The sequence below is a fragment of the Pogoniulus pusillus genome, chromosome 30 (genome assembly GCF_015220805.1).
Source record: "Pogoniulus pusillus isolate bPogPus1 chromosome 30, bPogPus1.pri, whole genome shotgun sequence".
In the NCBI taxonomy this organism is placed as follows: Eukaryota; Metazoa; Chordata; class Aves; order Piciformes; family Lybiidae; genus Pogoniulus; species Pogoniulus pusillus.
Window position 1 is genome coordinate 10311598 of NC_087293.1, and position 21488 is coordinate 10333085.

The following is a 21488-nucleotide window of genomic DNA, read 5'->3' on the forward strand; positions in this document are numbered from 1 at the left end:
TGAACATATTTGTGTAATTTGTTTTTGTATTAAGGTTGCATTTTTATTGCTACTGTTTAATAATGCTGAGTTTTCTTTTCCAGTAGTCTCTCTCTTTCCTTTCCCAAAGGGGGAGGGAGAAGGGCTAATAGAGAGCATCATTCACCTAGGGACCAGCCCAAGCCTCATGCTGGACAGAGAAGAGGAAGCTATGAATGAAAACACACCTCACTTTTTTTTTCCAAAATATAACTTTAATATATATATGCATATATACACACACACACCATACGCACACTATAGAGAAGCTGAAAGAATGAAAAAAAAACGGGATGTCCCCCAAACTGTTCTAGGTGTGCACAGCATATTGGTTTCTACAACCTCCCCCCAGGTTCTTACCTGCTTCATGATTTCATGTCTCACACTGTCCTCAAACCAATACCCAAAGCTCACTTTCACTGAGCAAAATCACAACCAAAGGCATCAATGAAAAAAAAAAAAAAAAGAGGAAACAATTCTCAATCCAGTCCAGTGTCAAAAAAAGCTTAAAAATCTAAATGTACAAATTCAGCCTTAAAATGGTTTAGTGCAAATATGAAAATTAACAGCATCATTTTTAAGGTACTTAAATAAGCTTTAATAGAACTATAGTGCTTTGCTCCTATACATCTTTTCCCATCAACAGCACGGGGGCATTTCTTGTTAAGAGTGGGGACAAACCCAGAACTTGGGAAGAAACAGCATAAAGTCATTTGTTAAATCATTTATTTATAGTTTGTTGAAGTTTATTAAAGGGGGATCAGGTACTTATTAGTGAAGGAGCAAAATATGTATCAATTTACTCATTCTGGAGTGGATGGGCAAGGGGAAGGGGAGTGAGGGGTCAAGAAACGCTGTCCCCTTTCCTGACATTCAGCACAGACAAATGCTGGTGGTGTAAGTTGTCCGCTGAGGACACAGACAGTCCATGCTGCCGGCTGTGCGGTGCATCAGAAGGTCTCATCATCGTTACAGTCGGCTGTCCAGTGCCCAAACATCTCACAGGTATCACAGTAGGGACGCTCTTCTCTCCTGCTGCCATGGTAGGCTGAGTGGGGTGTCTCCTCCAGCATCTGTGCCTGAGTTGGACAATCTTCAGTGTCGTGAAGATCAAAGCAGCCACAGATATCGCAGAAGAGACGAGGTTTCTTCTTGGACAGGCTTTCCTCCTCACTGCAAGATAGCACCAGCACAAGTCAAGCAGGAAACTTCTCCTTCAGAAAGGAGACAGGCCTGCTGCCCTGCACTGCCCAAGAACCTACCTTGTAATCATCAAGGCCAGGGAAGAATTGTGGTGGTCAACAACAACAAAATCCCCAAACCTCCTTAAAACCAACACCCCTTCTGAAGAGCTGACATCTCGACCACCTTGCAGCATCTCCGATAAATACTACAGTACAGGGGACTGCAAACTGCTCTGTGTCATTATTTCCACAATTACAGACATTGTGAAAAGAAACACATTGGAACTGCTTTCTCTTTTCCTGTGACAGAAGAGATCCAAAGTCACAATATATCAATCAAGTTTTAAATCTGTTCCTCTGGACTGGATCTCCCCATTCCAATGCAGCCACTAGCCTCTGGAAAGCAAAGACTCTTACTGAATGTGGTGCCATGGTTTGTAAAGAGAGATGACAGAAATGAAGCTCTCAAATGAAATTGGAATCAAAATACAGAATTCTATTTGGAGAGAGCTAGAGAGAAGACAATTACAAAGCAATAACTGCATCCCTGGCAAACCTCCTTGAATTTTCCCCCAACCCAAAACCTAAATCTATAATCCCCAGTGCTCCAATCCTCCCCCCGCCCCAATACCTCCACCGTCCAAGAGGCCTAAACAGAAGCCCCTGGAGGCCCCAAAACAGGCCTACTGCTTACATGTTTTTCCTGATAAAGTGGCTCCTGCCAGACACAGGGCAGGAGGAGGAGGAGGAGGAAAGGGGAATGAGCTGGCCTTGCTGTGAGTTTATAAAGAGATAGCAGAAATATGGCATTGAATAACAATCTTCTAGTCCCTACAGGACTTGTTTTAACCCTATAGTTCTCAACCTGGGACACTCAGAAGGGGCCAAACTCAAATAAGTCTAACACCATTTTGCACCAGTAGATATGCCACAGTAACAGAGGACTGGACTGAATCACTAAATACAAGAGAAAGCTCCATTTATTCTTCCAACAGCTGAACCCAGGCTGGTGCATTGTGCAGATGACAACTGACTGCTGCCATCAGTTCCCCCAAGACAAGACAAGGTTTCCTGTAGGATCTGTACCTGTCATAGTTATTTATCTCCTCTTCGTTGCCGTTGAGGGCTGCTTCACACATTCGTTGTATTTTCAAGTTCAATTCTTCATTTCTCCTTTGCAGATCCACTATCACGGAGTTGAGGAAATCAATCTATGATCATCAATAACAAAGACAATCAGCAGGGTGAGTACAGCACTTCAGAGAAGCCAAGCAATAAAGGCACAACCTTCCAAGTGACATGTGCAGACAGAACTGCATGAACACTTATCACTGGATCTCTGTTGAGAGCAAACAGGGACAGAGAAAACATGGCAAGGAGTTTCTCAAAGGGCTTCCGAGACCCTTAGTGTAACTTCCGGCCAGGGAAGTGGTAGTTCTGCCAGCCAACGTACCTGAGGCATTGGTGGGTCTCAGCCCACCATCAATAGATTGAGTTCTTTTTTGTTATGTGACATTTTGAACACAAATCACATTCGGTGATACTGATCAGAACAGTGTGGCTGCTGTTCTGAGCCTGTAGTGCTGGTAGACACTCTCAGAGCTATGTTACAGGAGCAGTGAGATGGCAAAGCTACAGACAGCAAGATCTGCAGGCCAGCACTGCAGCACCACTGCTGAATGTCATCAAACAATGCTTGGCTAAAACGAAGGCAAGAAGTGGGACAAACCTCGTGCTGAGTGGAAGGAAGGGTTGTCAGCAGCAAGTGAATTTGAGGAGGCAGAGAAACAGAAGAAGATTGGTGGTTAGTGTACATTAAATACAGTATTTTTATCTCTGTACAGTCTAGAAAGGACATTTTAAAATCAGTCCAGTGACCTAATGAGGAGATTTAACATGTGCAGAAGGTGTTTCTATTCTATCCACGTCCCCTAGCATTTGTCACAGACCACCAGTCACATGACAGATTTTCCCATGTCCATGATTATAACCATACACTGATATATGTTTTTCCTACTACCAAGTACATGCTGCCTGTCCACCTTGCCCCACTGCTGCTCAGTAAAGTTTTGCAGTTAAGAAGCAGCAAAGATCTGCAACTGCAGAAGCTCAGAAGCAGCAGTACGGGAGCTCAGGAAGCCCGTTTTTCCACAATGGCAAGCACCACAGATTCATGTGGGTCACACCTTATTCCCTACTTACATCCAAAGAACCCTCCATAGAACACCAAGGAGCAGTTTATGAGTGTGCTCTGCTGGGCTGTACCTCACTAAGTGGCTGTAGGGTCAAACCTTGCCACCTTTGCTTTCCTGCTTGCTTCCTTCTGCTCCAGTAACCTGGATGACTTCTCCGAGGTCACTCATCACTTCGTTGTTATTATTTTCTGCCATTCTGAAGCTGCCTTCAGAAGCTTTGTCTTGTTCAGAAGACAAATCTGCCCATTATCATTCTGATATACAAGATCTGATTAAGAACTGTCTTTGAAAAAGCATTTCCCTCTGCCCACAGACACCACATTGATTTTGTGTGCTGATGTTTCAGATCAAATACCTGCTTCTCTTTTGCAATGTCATCTTGAAGCAGATTAGCAGCAATGTCACCTTTAAGAAAAAACAAACAAAACCCCAAAGTGAGGTGTAAGCATCCAGTAATCTGAATTATGAAACACATGATAGCACAGTCTGAGACTGCAGGAGTAGTCTCTGGTCTCCAGAACGTCTTATTCTTGCTGCTTTCTAATAACTCTATGCAAGCTTTGGTCAGGGTGACTTCTTTAGGACATGTTTTTGACCACTGCATCACAGAAGCTGACTCAGTACTGCACATTACATATTAAACAACAAAAGGTGTACGTATGGGTGATGGTCAACACTGGCAGATGGGCAAAGGACACTCCTCTGTTAAGAGATGAGGCTGCAGTGGTAGGAAGCTTAAGAAGCTCAGCATAAGGTGAGCAAGAATAGCTGAAGTGTGGGATTCCCAGCCCTATGCTCAAGGTGATGGTGCCTGCCTGTTACTTTGCAGGTACAGCAAGGAAAACCGGAACCAGTATGAGAAAGGCTTTTGTGCACGAGCCACATCACAGGACACGATGAAGTTTTATGGCTTATGCGCTTCAGGTCAAACTGGCTCCACCTTGGTGTCAGTGGGGATAACTGGCAATGGCAGCAACTGTCACATTTTGCAGCATTCATGTCTAATCTGTGTCCTGCAACAGGGAACTCACATTTTTTAGGAGGTCCAGTTTGTTAAACCTCCCTCTAACCACCCAGTTAACAGCTGCAAAATTTGACAAGGTTAAATCTGAAGGCACAGTTAGCAGAGAGGCTCCCTCCCTCCCCCTCACTCCCTTTTACCTGGGGAGCTAGTTAAAGGCTGTTCGTTGTTTTCTTTGAGTTTTTGCTCCAAGTTCTTCACCTTTTCCTCAAGTTTCAATTTATCAGACTCCAGCGACTTAACCACTGACTGCAAGGTTTTTGCAGAAGCATTTTCTCCACGGAGCACTGTGATCTGCAAGAGTTATTGGAGAATGCTTAGGCCTCCCAGAGTAAAATCAGTTTTAACTATGCTAAATAAAGAAAACCAATTAACTCTTCATCAGGAAGCACCCAAAGCCAGGCACTTCTAGCCATAACTTAATCCAAAAGAAGGAATCACCCCACTGTGCTGCATTTACCTCATTTCTGAGCTTTTCCAGTTCCTCATCTTTTTGTGTGATCAAGGCACTAGTAACATTGATGGATTTTTGTAAAGATGCTTTCTCGTCATCAATTTCTTTTTTTAATGTTGATTCTCTAAAAGAAAACCAAATACCAAAAGTCACTTAAAGAATAGGTTATTGGAGTCACCTAAAGGAGTTTCATTTTATTTCAAGCATGAGCCTACTGTAAGAAGTTCTTCTTAAGAAAAAATCAATTCTATTCTTGACAAGGATTTTATATCTGAATAAAACATTTCAGATGTTACAACTGTGGAAACAAAGCAAAAAATGTTACCTAGGTGGAACATGCCAGAATCTGCATAGCATCGTATCCATTTGAATTTAAAGGAGCAAGTGGGATTGGGAAGATACAGGAGAAATAAACACATTGCACAAATGTTCCACAAAAGCTAACTCCAGAGTTTTGTTACTTCTTGAAAATTACTAACAAGCAACAAAACACACATGCAAAGCTCTTGTACAAGTTGTCATGCAAAGCACTGATGATGCCGGAAATATCAGCTGGTCCTCACTAATTTCAGTGACATCATCATTTCCTGAAACATGGAGTTTCTGGGCCTTTACCAATTACTGCTTCAGCACAAACCCATGTGGGATTTGTGGGGGATTTATAGAAGAAGAGTTAAAAAGCAATCCTCCAGAGCAGGCACAAACCCTTTTTGTGTGCTGCTTTTGTCCACTTTTCCCAACCTTTTTAGCTGACCTAGTAAGAGAGACAACTACCTACAAACCTGTCCTGACACTGATCTTCAAGCATCACAGCTAGGACATCCTCACACTGGTGCCAGGGTAGACAGAGGGATTACTGTCCTCTGATGTGAGGCTATTGTTACCCCTCAATCTGGGTTTCCTTATCCAGGAGAGAAGCTGGCGTTCCAGAGCCCCAGCAGCGCCCAAGCGGCTGGCTGTCAGCTCTCCCAGTTTCTGCTGCTGTGCCCAGTTTTCCACACAACTTCAAACATTTTGTTTTAGATGATCATGGATTTACTGCCACAGTGACCTGCTTCTGTTCTTACTAGTTGAGGATGCTGAGGACAGACTAGGCTACCTGAACATGAACCCACGACCCAAAACCCATGGAGCAGCCAATATTTCAAAGATACCAAGCGATGTAATGATTGCGTTGAACTGAACTAGACTACGTTCCCTAAGGGCTGTTTAGGGGATTGAGGACAGAACACATCCTTGTGGGATTTGTTAGTTTCAGATGGAAAAGTTTTCATATCCACAGTGATATCTACATATCATATCTATGGTTAGTGAGAGACACAATACCCAGCCCATGAAACAGAGAATTTCACCCACTCAAGGTAAATAGGAAACTCAACAATGAGAGCACAATTAATGCAATTCTTTCATTGTTAAGATTATACTTGGGAATGGAGACAGCAAGTGGAGAATCTGGGGTTTAGAAAAGCTGATGCAGCTACCAAGTAAGAACCAAAAGCATGGGTTTGGCTTCAGTATGGCTCTACAATGAGAGAATTAATATAAGCAGGAACACAACAAATTGCAGACTGCATGATCTTGCCTTTAAATACAAGTTATACCCTGCTGATAAAGCTCAACTTTTTGTTTTTTGATAGACCCAGTCCAGCAAAGCACTAAAAGCATGGCAGCAGTCTCTGTTCCTCAGCAGGGTTACACACATGCTCCAGCCTAACCCATGCTTTGAAACACTTCAAAGCTGAATTGGATCAAAAGCACAGGGTGGCAGTGCGGGAAAGAAACGTGCCACCACGTTTCCAGAACTCCCCTCTCTGATCCACAGTGGCAAATCCAGCATTTGCTTAAGGCAAGGGAAAGGGGAAAGTACATCTGGATGTTGCTGCTTACAAGCTCTGCTGTACCTGAGACTTCACCTGGGCTTCCCTTTGCTGTAGGAGGGCAAACGGAAACCCCAGTGACTCATCTCATGTTCAAGACCTTGTTATTTAGCAAGTGTTTCCACTTTCTGGTTAGATCTGCATCTCAGAGACCAAGACCAAACAGGTGCTTTTTCTACAAACATGGTTAACTTGCCATTTATTGGGCTTGCTTTCAGCCACCACAGTATTTAGGTGGTTGATAAAGGCAAACAGTTTTGAGTACAGAGACTCAAGATAGGGGTGTAGAATACTGTAACACAAGAGGAGAGGAACAAGAGAAGAGGAGAGAAAACAATAGAGGGAAAAAAGGTCCCTGTTCTGTAGGATTGTTTTTTTCTTTCCAGGGCAGTCTCTCCAAGAAGTGTGTTTTACAGCTCTTGAAGTTGTTGGAAGTGGAAAGTCTGCAAATATAGTAAGGACATGTCACTACTTACGGATACGTAAGTGTGGATCACAGTTCACTTCCAGCATCAGCTGAGTCTGCCCCACTGATGCTCTCAGCTTCAGCAAATGCAAGGAGCATGTGTGAAATGTGTACCTAGCGATAACTTGCAAGAAAAATCTCGTGGGAACGATTTTTAGGAAAGAAAAAAAATGGAAATTGATTTGGTGAACTTTAACTTTTCCCCTGCCAGCTCAAGGCCAAAATACTGGTGTGACAGCAGAGACTAAAGAAAGCCAACAATAAAAGTGATGTTGTCATTTCACATGCCACATTAAAAAGTCACCTTCCTGAGCAGGTTAACCCATATTTTGAGCAGGGTGTGGAAGCTATGGGAGAGAGAGGCTTTTGTTTTGTTTTGACATGAAAAAAAAATTTCACCCAGATTCTTCCCTTACTACAAAAACAAGAAATTCTAAGAATGAAGCAAATACCTTAAAGTGTTACTGGGCAAGCTTTAAAAATGCAAGATAACAAGAACCACGTTAGAAACATGGAGTAGAAATGCAAAATACTGTCAGGAAGAACTAAATGTGCACCAAGGGGCTTCTTTCTTTTGGTAAAAAATAGAGACTTTGTTTTCTTTATATATATATATCTATATATAGCTGAGTGTTTTACAAAACAAAAGCAAGACACCAAGGGACAAAGGCAGCCAAAATATGTACAACAACTTTACTTAAAAAAAATAAAATTATTTATTGTAACGTGGATAGACTTTCTTGAGTCTTACCATTAAAGACACACAGATATAGCAAAGGAAGCAAGGGTAGGAAAGGGAAGAGAGAGGAATGAGATGAGTATCAAGAAATAGCGCACGCTCAAAGACAGTAAGACAGTTAACAACCCACAATGGACCTCATGTGCTGAGGTAACACAGAACCCCCTTAGATTCACAACCGTCCAGCTCCTGTCAATCCTATCTGGACTATTTCATAGAGAGTTGCTGAAGTACAGAAAGGGAATTCCTGCAAATGAGAGGAAGGTGAGAAAACTACTGCTTGGGGCTTAACCTAATTGAAACAAAAAAGTCTCTTTTTCAGGTTCTCAGATTCTTGGGACAAAAGGAAGAAACCATTGTTCATCTCACAACCAACTTCAGTGGAATCTGAGGAATTCAGAGAGATTCTTTTTTATTTAATTAGTTCTGGGTTCAGCCTAACCTTTTTTGTTAGCAACTTGTATGATCTGCAGGCATACTTTGATTCCTAGTGGGCTGCTGTCCTGCTTCAGTGACTGTTTCTGTCACTCGTTTTATCCTTTCTATTGTCCTTTATCCTATCTATTGGAGTTTATTCAACACTGTTGAGGAATGTCATGTAGCCACTCACAACCTCGGGCATCTCAGTGTAACTGACTGAAGGTCAAGGAATGTTAAACTTCACTCTAATGGTTTTGTAATTATCTAGATTACTTCAGGCAGCTCAGAGTAAAAGCAGAAGGAAAATCAGAGCCACATATCTTTTTATAATTCACTGCATAATTTGTCTTTTAAAATATATGCTATGAAACAGAACTGCTGGAACACACTTTGGTCTCCACTCCCTTCCTTTACTCAAGTAATGTCCAAGAGTTCTACCATTTAAAATCCACATTTTAAAACTTGTTAAGTAACAGGCTATAAACAGCTGTAAACTGTCAGCAGCATTGATATCCTCCTTTTCCCTCCCTTCCCTCCTCATCTGTCCTGCTGGAGATGACCCTCAGTTGGTGTAGCCATACTGAGGGATGTCAAATGGTCTTCACACCAGATAAAGGTTTCTTTCTGTAAATTGTCTTTCACCTCATCTCAAGTAACTTACATGTATGCTATTCTTGAGTCATCCACTCTGTAAGGCTGGTTAAAGCTGGAGCTTCAGCTCTTCACTTGCCCCTCTCGTACAAAACCTGACCAAACTCTTACTACATTTCTCTGAGTAACCTCCTGTACCACGTCCCATGTGCCTGTTGTCCTTTGGAAGAGTGAGTGATACAGCAAATCATGACCCACCTCCCAGATAACAGATCCATAGGGAATGAAAAAGGGATCAGTGCTTAATCCCAAGGAGCTAAGGATGTGCACAGATAGCCAAGTGTTCTTTTGCTCTGACTATTATAAATTCAGGAACTTAGCAGGGGTTGTTTGTTTGTCCTGACACACTTGGTGTCATGGAGAGCTGTGTCCTTTTCCAAGGATTTATGTAACTACTTCTGAAAAGCCCACACATTTTCCTGCAGACATCGTGGCACTTTGCTAATCAGCAGAAGAACAGTAAATTTTGTACTTGGGACCTTGTACTTGTACTGAAGAGCACAGTTTACAGATGGATGCCCCAGTCAGCCAGGCCAAATCTCCTGGTTACTTCAGAACAGTGCTGAATGAACTGCAATAACCAGTGCCACAAGCAGCTCCAGAGCTCCAGGTTATCAGAACAATCCACTGAGGGCTGCTTTTAGTTTTTAAATAGCAATCCTCAGCACCACTGTAGTTTTTCATTATTCCTCAAGGCCTTGATGAGTCAGATCTGCATGATGCCTTTTGACCAGACTGAAGGACAATCCAACACTCCAGAGCAGACTAAAAACAAACACTAAACTGGTTACTGAAAACAAAAAGATCTGCTACAGCACACGAGGTGCACAACTAGGAGGAAATGGTGAATACCACTGCTCACATTAACACAGTGACATTTCCTGCTCACTTCTACTGAGGAAGATACCATCTATAATCCAATGTGTGACTGTCTCAATACTTCTAACTGCGACACAACAGAAAAAGCTATTTCTTAGTGTTGGCTTGGAGTGTTCTGTAAGACTTTAAACACACATCAGAACAAACAACTTACCTCTTTTTCATCTCTAATAATTGGTTATTGAGTACTGATCTTTCTTCTTCCAGCTAAAAGACAAGGACAAAAAAGACTGCAGTTAGTACATTAAGGATTATTTCCTTAATATCAGAGACTCATTACCATCATAAAACAAATGTGGGAGAGGCCACATAGCCTAAAAATCATCCAAGACAACACACATAACCAGACATAACATGTTCAGTGACCAAGACTATTAGCTAGTGAGGGACCACTGTTACTTTACATAGTTATTTTCCTCTTCTGTGCACACAAGAGAGGTGTAAGATTTGTATTTCTGGGTCCCATCCATGCTCAGGAGAAAGAACACTCTGGGCACCTGGCTGTTAAGTTTATTGATGAATTACTGGATTTGCTGCTGTTCTAACCTGGCTAATGGTGGTGCTGTTCTGTATTTGCTACTGTCTCATTAGAGATAAATCATCGATCCTGGAAGCTGTTGTTCTGCTGTTTGTTAACACATCCTGAACCTGTAACTCAGCAGGGCTTTACCACTAAGTAAGGCCTTCAACTGAAAACATTGTTGCTGCAGGTTCCTGGGGTCCAAACTGACAGGCACAGGTAGGCTCAGGAAACACAAAACAACCAACTACAATTTGTCTGACAACAAAACTGTAAAGCCCCACCAGGAAAACACTGGGGTAACTGAACTTCTACTAAGAGTAGAAACTCAGTATTTTTTCAGGCCACTTAACCAGTGTTCACCATCTCCTCCTTTCTTCTTACTCAAAGACCAAATTACTGCCCTAAAGAACTGTTTACAGTAGCAACTACCTGTGCTGTGACATGAAGGCAGTCTCTGGATTTCACAGGCTTTCAGGGTTTATTCCCAAGGTTAGCAGACATATTTATGATGGAAACCTCAGAGCCTCAGGAATAGCAGCAAATGGTCTCTTACTGACTAAATACTTTCAGCACTTTGCAGACATTCAAGTTTGGCACAGGCAGGCAAGTTGCAATGAGAAGAAAGCTTGTCTGCAGGACTCCAAGACTAGGGCGTTAAATTGTCTCCTCCGTATTCTCTGACAACTTAGCTTCTCCTTACGTGTACTACAGAGCTATTAAGCCCTTCCCAGTTTAAGATTAATTGGCATAATTTTGATAAGGTTTTAAATCAGACAACTTATTTGATAGGAAAACCAGATACTAGAAAAGTGTAGACAGATTTATGTTAATAAATCTTAAAGCAAATCAAATTGTTCCTCTCAAGGGAAGTGACCACTCTAAGACTGCAGATCAACCGTATCACTATGGGATACAGCCAATTTTTTCCTGCAGGTAAGTCAAACCCAGCAATCTCAGCTGCAGCACAAAGTGTACCCCGTTTCTGAGAATTTCTGCCTGTTTCCTACGCAGACTCCTGACATCTGCACAGGCTGATGGCAAAAGAAAAAAAAGGAAGAAAAGACCATGAAAATTCTGAGAAATGTTTCACTTGCAAACCCCACTGAGCTACTGAGGTGCCCCTCCAGATCTAACTCTGACATCTATTTTTTGTGGCCCCTCTCCTCCTCAGATTCATGTTGCAATCTCTTCTCCAACTGCTTTTTTGGACTCCTCTTCTCTGCTAGCACCAGCACTTCTCTGTGGTCACGCTGCAGCGCTAACCTGGCCATGTTCCACAATCAAACTGCTTTGTTTCACCCCAGGCTAGCTTAACTTCTGCTGCTCACAGTCCTGGCTGCCACTTGCAATTAGAAAATCCTCATGCTGATGTTATTTACCCCTTGGTCCCTACAGAGAGGCATGATGCTCACCACCACCACCACCTTTCCATCAGTTTCTTTTAGGAAAAGGTTGTGGTGCCTCTTTAACTTGGAAAATCCTTCAACATTTGTGGAATGCTCCAGGACTGAGTAAACCCTGCATTTCTTTGCCCTTTCAGTTCCCTGGCTGGAAACAATTCCCCATGGAGATACGAGTGACTTTTTTTTACAGACCAAGACAGAAGCAGGTTTAAAAGAGAGAACGAGTAAAGAACAAGATGTTCTGAGAGTTGTGCAGCTTCTAAAAACCTGCTGCAGCTGCACGACCATAGATCAAACCTTGATCATCTTTCTGGTAGGACAAAGGACACCCTTTCTCTCACCAGCATTTCCCCAGGAATCTGCTCATTCTCTCAGTACCCTCAGGGCAGACTTCTCACATACCTTTAATAAAAGATGGATCAGCTGAGTGAGTGTTTCCACATTTTTTTCCAATGAAGTTGGAGGCTGATGCTCCCAAAATTCCACAACAAATCATTCGAAACTAGAAAAGTTCCCTGAGCTCAGTATTTGACTGGGGATCTTTAACTAATTACCAACAGCTAATTATTTATGGATCAATATAGAAAAGCACCCCTCAGCATCTTTAGTACAAGACACTTTAACCTTTAGCTGTCAGGATAAATCATTCATGAACGAGTACTCATTAATTTTGCAAAGCATGTCACAAGCAGCCAGAGATTCCCTAACCCGATTGAGAAACACCAGAATTTAGAGAGTTACCATAGTGACTGCTCAAAACCCTTACAACATCTTTGCTACCTTTCCTACTGCAGTTGGATAAACTCACACAGGCTGAAGCACTGCTGCATTCTGTGCTTCCCTCCCTGCTGTCCAATCTTCCAGCTTCCGCTGCCAAAAGCACAGCTCCAAGAGTAATCTTCCCGTGTTAAACCTCTTCAGGGACACTTATTCTCAAACAATCTAATGGAACAATTCTTCAAAGCTCTCACTCATCACACACAGCCTGAACCAAGGAAGCCCAAAGCATGCTGCAGCTTGATGTCTGGACACAGCGTACATTCATCTGAGGGACAGCAAAGTAGAGGTGGTAGCAGGGATCCCTGAGCCTGTGCTGGCCCAAGATGGAGCTGTCTGTGTGAGATCCTAAAGCCTGGCTGGTTTTCCTGCTGGTTCATGCAGAAAACCAAAGGTGGAAAAAGGGCACTGTAAGTCTAGACTGGGTAAGATCTAAAGTGAACGTGACAGAAATCCTGTTCCTTGAGGTGAGAGCCTGAAAAGGATGGTCAGTACTTTACAGTCTGCAGACAAGACAGGGAGTGTTTTTTAGGGGCAACCAGGAAATATGACAGTTCTGGATCTCATGCAGAGATGGATCTTGCATTCCACCAACAAGAACTGCACAATACTGAATGGAGAAGAGCTGCACTCTATTATGTCACACTCAGCAGGAAACCTGCATTTCAAATTACATCATTTTGCCTTTGTTCCTTTTGCCACCACAGAGCTTCCTGGAATACCAAATGCCTCTTTCAGCCTTTTAGGAGGCTGCACAGTTCACTAGACCTAAAGACACCATGGCCCATATACTATGTTTAGGAAATGAACAGATGGCATTCCCACGTTTCCAAGTCTCAGATTACACTTTTCTCTAGAAGAGGACATAATGCAGCACCCAGTGGCTGAAGAAGGCAAACAGACTGTTTCTCCAGGCTCTATCAAATCTTCCAGATCTTTGATCTTGGAGCTATCTACTCATGGGCAGAAAGGCCACAGAGCAAGTGAACTGAGAATATTCCAATCTGCAGGATGACTAACCACAGGTTACAGCTGTCTATCCTGGCAACGAGAGAAGAATCCCTGCTGAAGGATCCACAGCAGGCAGGATGCAGACAGCAGGACTCCATCACAAGCTCTTCTGGAAATGACAGAGTCCACAGAGGTTGCAGTGACCACTGCCAGCCTATGCCTTTGGGGTCAAGGGATCCCTTTCCCCTGAGAGCTTTCTGTACAGACAGAAGCAGAAAGAAGTTACAACTATTGCTGGAAATGCCAGGTTGCCTCAAAGATGCTGAAATAATTTAAGAAAACATGTGGGAGTGGTGAGCAGAGCTCCCACTGGCTGCTCAGGATGACAGCCTTCTCTTACCACACCACTACTCAGATGCAGCATGAGTCAGTGGTTGAGCCCACATGTCTAGGACTCTTGTTAATCATCTCCAAAGGCTCCTCAGGATGAAGCCACTTGTGCATTGCTCCTGTCAGCAGCCAAAAGAGTTCAGAAACTGGCCAGATCCCTGGTCATCCATCCTCAGTATTTCCAAACAGGACCCTTGGGAAAAAGTCAACTTCTTGGCTTTAAAACTATTAGGCTTTGTTGCAGGATGAGAGAGATCTGTTCCAGTGTCACTGGGAACAGGCACACCCCTCTTCTGCACAAGTGCCATCTCAGAAAGGCAATACATAAATCTCTGTCTTCTACGTTCTTGCTTTTGAACTGGACCTTCCAAAGATGCCTTCCCAGTGTAGCTGTTACTAAAATTGCTCCACAAGAACTAAACCCACCACATTTCATGGCTGAATATCTATTTTCTCTTTTGGGAAATGCCAGTGTTGTAAGCTGTGCAAATAAGCCCACACTTTAAGATTCCAATATCACACTGAAAGACAACAGTAAAAAATAAAACCACAAACTCAAGTCCCTTCTCCTCATACTAAGTGCCACCAGAAAAACATCTCACGTTGATTCCAGTCCTTCAGCAGCCAATATCTGGCTGCAGGGCTGCTCCTGTAGATGCATGGTATGAAGTTTAAGCAAAGCACACACGTGCATAGCATTTTTAGAGACAGTTCAAGTAAGCCTGAATAGTATTCTGAAAAATATCCTAAATAGTCTTTATTTTAGTGGGGAGGAGCAGCAGGAATAAGGAGGATAATTAACCAGAGTTCCTTAGTGCTGGGTAGATGGAGGTTTCCACAGTTGTGTAACAAAATGACTGCCGGCAGAAATAGCAAGTATCTGTTAATACATTAGGCTCAAGTATATTTAATTTATGCTCTTTCCCAAGCCTCCTAATATCCCTCATGGGTTATGTAACCTTCTGCTATCCTGCAGCTCTAACCTCCCAGTGCAGGTGGCTTCCAAATTTATTGCCAAACACTCTCGGCACAACTCCTGTCTCAAGCACAAGCATGCAGCAGGTCAGCCCGGCATCAGCGGAAACAGCACGCGCGGCACCTTCACCGTGGATCGGAAACCGTGCGGCCACTCTACCTTCTGGTGACTGCTGACTTCGTCCCTGCTCCTGCCCAGCTCCTCGGCAAGTTTCACGTTCTCCTCTTGCAAAGCTGCGAGCTGCTGGGACTTCTGAGCTGCTGCCAGCTTCAGCGCTTCGCTGCGAGGACAGAGAGTGCATCGTTACCATAGGAACGAGAGAGGCAAGAAAAAACTGTGGGAGAGCTTCAGCTTCACAGCTTGGAAAAATACATCTAGGTCACGTGTCTGATGGGATCTATAATAAAGGTGACATCTATACCGCAGAGGCACAGGGGTAGCATTAACCCTAAAGAGCTGCAGAGGCACAAAACTCCTTTTCCTTTCAGCATGGGAGTTGTGTGTGTCTCCGATGGCTTGCAAAGCCCTGGGCTTAGAAAAACAGGGTAGGGTTTGACAGGAGTGTTGGCGAGGTTTATAGCCTGGACTTGCACAAAAGTGAACTTTGCAGCCTAAGGTAAAACATGAGAATTGGTTAAAAACAAGGGCAAAAAGAAAAACAGGAAAGGAAAAAAAGAGGTGGGGGAAAGCTCACAGTTCCACTTATTTAAATACTCAGATACTTCCCACAAGGTCTAACGCCCAAACACACCAGAATGTGCAAGATCACAGGAGGCAAACCAAGAATGTATCTAATCTGTTCCATTATTTTAACAGATACAAACCAGAAAATGAGACCAAACAAAGGCTGAAGAAGAAAAAAAAAAGAGGATGGATTTGCATGCTCCATTAGCCAAGGCTGCTACCGGAATTTGTGGTTTCCTTCAAGTAAAGTTATTTTCAACACATTTTGGAATAGAATATTTGGTGTCCTGCCCGTAACACAAGTGACTAGCAGAAGTTCTTAGATTTGACAATGTCTTTCAAACAATAAAAAAAGCTTCATTTCACAAACCAGTGATTTTTATTATTGTGTTTTGTTTTCATAGAGGAGCCTCAGCACACCTGTGTGCCAGTATTACACAACTGAACCCTGACTGGAATAATAAAAATACTTTTATGACTGTGGGAGGTGGAAGAACCCAAAGTCAGACACTTAGTCAAGCACTCTGAAATACAAGCACTCTGTGGTCTGTCATTGGGCACATTCAAACAAAGGGAAGTGTGGGTCACTTTGAATTCAGCACCTAATATGCCCAAGATTTTCCAACCATTTCTCCATGTCTGGTCTTACCTTGACCAAATCCACCTAGAGTGGATGAAACCAGTCAGCTCAAACCACTGAACACTGCTTCAGATTCTCGTGGTATGAAGCTGTTTGCAGAGACAGGAACATTCCTATTTTTAACATGTGATTGTTTGCTGAGCTGCAGTACCAACCTGTTCTCCTCTTTTTGATTTCTGCATTGAAGACTAGATCCAGAGCTCGGTAAAGACACACAATAAATTCTGGGGTCAACTTGTGTGAAATGCTCCTCAGTGTTTAATGCTGAGGAACTTAATACTGACAGCTGGAAGTGCACTTGACAGTAAACAGGACTAAATAAGTATACAACATGCAGCTGGTATTGCTGCTTTTCTTCATCCTAGTTTAACATGAAGGTTCTTTCACAAAGGACTTCAGTGGCCCTGTAACACCCTCCTGCCTCCAAAAGACACTCACTGCTCTAGAGGCAGCAGCACGTCCCCACCTACAGTCATGGCTTCTGTGGCAGCATTTCCTTCTGCTCCCCTTTGCAAAGGCCAGGGCACTGCTCTCAAAGGGCATCTCACTACCCACAGCATTGCTCATCAACAAAAATACTCCTTTCAAGCTAATTCCTTACACTAACAAAAACAAGGCAACACAAAACAACAGCCAGAGAAGGTTCCACTTACCCACCACATCTCCAACCACTGATTAGAGACCACATTCAGAAATACTACCACTAGGATCAACATTAATAAAAAAACAAAACCCAAAAACCCTCCAGAAGGTGATCAGGGTTCATCAGAACACCTTTCAGTGCTGAAGAATTTCAAGGAAACATGTCCTATAAATAATTTCTGCTTGAGAAATTACAGTCTAATCTATTTTGTCCTCCCACAACAGCAGAGCCTGCTAGCCCCTTGTTGCTCTACCATTACAGCAACTAGTTTGGAAATAATTATTGTGCTTTGGCATTTCCCATGAGCACTGAGGCAGGCACTGCTCATGGAATGAAATGCTGCCTTTCTCAGAGGAGGCTGCTGTCTATACAAGCAGGCAGGGGTTTAAAAGAAAGCAGCAAAACCTGTCAGTCATACAGAAACTCAGCATTAATTCTGTGTTCTGCTTTCCTTCGTGCCCTTGTCTTCACCCCAGAGCAGTGGTTAAGAACTGTCACAAAATGACTTATGGGAAGTCAATTAGTCAAAGATGCTCTTAGCTCTCAGTCCAGATTCCAGCTCTTATTCCGTGAGTCAAGAAATTCATCTTAGAGTGCAAGTGGGAACAGATTTAATGCATTATGTTTCTGACAGCTGGGGGAAGAGCAGCTAGTGCAGGGCAGCAGTAACTGGGATTTTATTCACAGTGGCACAACAAAGCTTTGATACAGTGAGATTCTGAAGGACAAACTCCTTTATATCAGATGCTGTGCAGCTAATTTGTTTGTGCACAGTGTTACACATCATTATGAGAGGTAATTTATTATATGAAACATCTCAAATGAGAAGCAATTAACTCTAGGTTTACATACTACATGTGGCATTTGTATTGTACGTGTTAGAAAGTATGTGCTAGTGGGGCAACTGGACTAAACTAGATAAAGCCATCAATGGAAAATAAGAGCAGAACTAGATTTTCTATAAAGAAAGCCACTTAAAAAACTACTTAACCCTCCAAGTGTACTTGCCACTGAAACCAGCAGAATTCCTTTATAATAAAGCTTTTAACATAATCTAGTGCCCTCAGGTGGCAGAACTCTCTACTTCCTCCAACAAATTATTTCAAACAAAGCTTGAGGTGAAGGATTTGCCCCAATACCCCTTTAGCAATTCACAAGCAACATTCTGATTTCAAGTTTTATACATGTCAAACTCATATTTAATTCTGTCCTAATATCTGCTTTATCAGTGAAGACATTGGGGAGGTACTGAAAGACAACTGTCTGAAAGGCAAATGCAACTACAAAGAAATAGTTTAAGTGAAATACTTACAATTCTTTTCTAAGCTCTTCCACTTTCTTGTTCTCCAGATTTAGAAGCTCTTTTGATTTATTAAGTTCCTCTTCATTTTTCAGGTTGTTTTGTTTAAGCGTGTCCAGCTTAAAGAGAAAACAAGCCCCTTATTTAACTAATGAAATTATGTAGCTCTTAGGTGTAGGACTCAGAAAAGATATGCAGCAAAATGGGGGCCTGAGTTGAGCTGTTCCACTTTTTCATTCTCAGTCCCTAAATTAGTTCTGTCTGTTTGCAGTGAAAAGCATTTGTCTAACAAAAAAACCCAAACCAAAACATCTTATGAGACTTTCTGCATTTCAGCAGCACGGAGAACTCAAAGTGGACTGAAGAACATCTTCAATAATCTGTGTATTGCTAGATACACAGATTCTGTTTAAAAACTGATTTAAGTCCCAACTGTTTCTGTTTAAAAACACTGATTTGAATAATACGATGAGCTGCTCCTTTATCTTTACTCCACTAATATAACTGCTAAGAAGTTCTGCTTTTCCATACCTTAAATTCTGAGAAACAGTAGGCTGAGTGTTTTGCTTGCAGCCCTAAGAAATGAATTCCTTCCAGAGATCCTGTGGCATGGGACAAACTGCTGTGTATCTCTTTGCTAGAGCTTACATCTTACCACGTAAACACCACGGGCTTGTGAATCTTATTTGTTGGTGTTCGGCAGCACATTATATTACATAACAGATAATCTTCAGCTGTTCATTCTTTTGGCTTTACAGGACCCTGTGGATTATTTTTTTTCTAATCCAGAAAGTGAACCCCTGCCACTGTTAATGTCATCACTTTTAATTCTCCAGTTATCAGCACTTGCTGGCAATCATTCCTGCTGCAGCACAGGCTGTGCCCTTTGGGATAGCCCATCTGCTCAGTACCCAGAATTGCAAGAGCTGCAAAAGGTGAAAGAGCCATAAAAGGATGGTCAAAATCTACAGGGAAGGCACCAGCTCAATGTTAGAGCATGGAAGAGATGAGTGAGGACACTGTTCCCGTCTTCGAATGCTGAAGCATCACAAACTGTTGGAAGAACATAGAGTGAACAGGGGTCCCCAGAGGAACTGCTGCGCATGTTGGACTGTGAAGTTCTTTGGGACCACTGTGCTCATGTATCTGTATGGTGCACAGCTCAGTTGCAACTTGTCAGACCACAATTCCATTAACAGAAAAGCAGACAAAAGAAGAAACTGTTAGATTACATGTTAAGATCTCAGAGAGGATGTGCAAGGCAAGGAGTGCAAGCCAGGTGAGAACTGGAGCAGCAACTTCTGTGGATTAGGAGCACTGCTGCTCAGAGCTTTACAGTGCCCCACTGAAGTGTGAAGTTGCACCCCATGCTCACAAACAGGGAACTGATGCAGTGTTAACATCTAAGCAAATTAATCAAAGCTATGCAGCAAAGACTAATTATGGCTCAAGTCAAGCCCATGTTTATCAATTCTGTAATGTGCAAAACCTGCTGCAGCATCCAGAACTCTGTCTTTTTTTTTTTTTTGCTGTTGCAGCATCAAAATTTAAGGGACACAACTTCATATGCTGTACAGTATTTGAAACCACACAGAAACCACAAAACCCAATGGGTCATATGGCTATATAAAGCACCCAGATTTTCCATCAAGGAGCACTCATCACGAGCCAGTCAGGACAGTACTGCGGTAGGAAAATGACTGAATGCCCTCGCACCCAACCTAATTCTCTGTAAGTCAAGAGTTCTTCCTTACACACTAGGCAAACCTCTTTACATAAAAGCATTTAAATGTAATTACTTCATTCTGCAGCTTCTCATTTGCCTGCCTAGAATTCTCCAAGGAGGCCAAAGTTTCAATCTTTTCTTTGTGAATGGCATCCTTCTCTTTGGTCACCTTCTCCACAGCTTGGAAAACATCTTCTGCTGTTTTGGCAGCCTGTATATAAAGGAGGGTGGGGGAAAAAAAAACAACAAATAGTATTAGAAAAGGATCTCTGAAAGCAGAAGATGAACCACAATACTTTATGCACAGCTGCTTTCCAATTATATATAGATTTGGGCTTGGACTAAATCACTTTCCCTCAGGTCCCTTCCAATCTATATTATTCTATTATTTAATTGGAAATTATTTGCCATTTAGAAGCTGCATAAAGTATAAAACTAAAAGTACATGAGGAGATCCAGTCCCATGCAGAAACAGATCATAACCCCATGCTTGTGCCATCACCAAGGAAGCTTTTTTTCCTTTAATTCCTGAATTTCTGATTGCCACCACTGTGGTTGCTCTTAGACTTCTAACCACTTTAGACAAGTAGTAGTTCAACAGATATTCACTTCCAACAGGCTGCTCTATTTTCAGAAAATGTGGATTTATAAAATATCAAAAAATGAAAAATAACAACAAATTGATAAGAAATAAAGCCAATTGTTGTATTATTTCAGTGTTGTTCATTATGCTCTCATAAAAGGAAATACATCACAAGCACATTAAAATTCCCAAGTAGGCTCAGCACAGTCCTACAGGATATCTTCATTCCAATTTGTATTCAGAGTGATTTTATGGGCCTCAAGCCACACTGAAATTCAAAATACTTTATAGAATTTGTTGGTGGTGAATATAAAACACTTCTGTGAATAAAAAGAACACCAGAATTGTCAATTACTTTAATAGACTGAAAGTCTGTAATGTAAATTTAAATGGTTTTCTTCCACTGCTTTTTATCCAATCACATTAACAGGAGCAGTGGGTTCTTTTCCAGGTTTTTTTGAGTAACTCACATTTGTAGTTTGTTGTAATTTAGCATAAAACTGCACAAAGATCTAATCTAAAGCCTCATCTATTACTGCTCTAGCTTTTAAGCTGCAGAGTACCTCAGCAAAAAGGATCTGCTCAGTTTCTCCTATCAGATTCAAGAAGCAAAATTCCTTTTATTCACAGTTTAAGTTGTTTGCAACATTCAGTGGCAATATTGGCTTTTAGATTTAGAAGTCACAGGTGGAGAGTGGCTGTGACTCCAGCCCACTTACACTGAGCAGAGAAGTGCAGAGAGGAAACCATTGGTTAGTGCTCAGGATTAGTATAACTGAACTGTATTCTTTACCTATGGGTTTCAATACCTCATTTTCCTGTGCTACCGTTTGGGCCTGGAGAGTCTCAATTTCTTTTAGTTTCAAAACCAGATTGTTCATCTCCTCCTGCAGCATCTGATTTTTGCCCTGAGACACCAGCAATCTGCCTGAGAGATCACTATTACTTTGTTCTAAAAGTGCTACTTCTTGGTAGAGTTTATTACAAT

The 21488-nt window shown here is 42.2% G+C and overlaps 1 protein-coding gene across 15 annotated transcripts in view; it reads right to left on the minus strand.

The window, feature by feature from the left end:
* Positions 1 to 211: 211 nt before the first annotated feature.
* CLIP1 (CAP-Gly domain containing linker protein 1) overlaps positions 212 to 21488 on the minus strand; it is a 72304-nt gene continuing 51027 nt past the window's right edge. For 11 of the 15 annotated variants that reach the window (XM_064168301.1, XM_064168299.1, XM_064168307.1 and 8 more), the window contains 8 exons: positions 19991 to 20128; positions 18204 to 18310; positions 15084 to 15204; positions 10059 to 10111; positions 7668 to 7688; positions 4879 to 4996; positions 4559 to 4712; positions 2938 to 3802 (listed from right to left, as the gene is read on the minus strand). In XM_064168301.1, the coding sequence (XP_064024371.1) occupies positions 3624 to 3802; positions 4559 to 4712; positions 4879 to 4996; positions 7668 to 7688; positions 10059 to 10111; positions 15084 to 15204; positions 18204 to 18310; positions 19991 to 20128 (891 nt within the window). In that variant the 3' untranslated portion in view covers positions 2938 to 3623. Of the gene's footprint in view, positions 1192 to 2288; positions 2414 to 2931; positions 3803 to 4558; positions 4713 to 4878; positions 4997 to 7667; positions 7689 to 7887; positions 7962 to 10058; positions 10112 to 15083; positions 15205 to 18203; positions 18311 to 19990; positions 20129 to 21488 lie in introns of those variants that run through there. The other 4 variants (XM_064168308.1, XM_064168303.1, XM_064168314.1 and 1 more) reach the window with 3 other exon arrangements.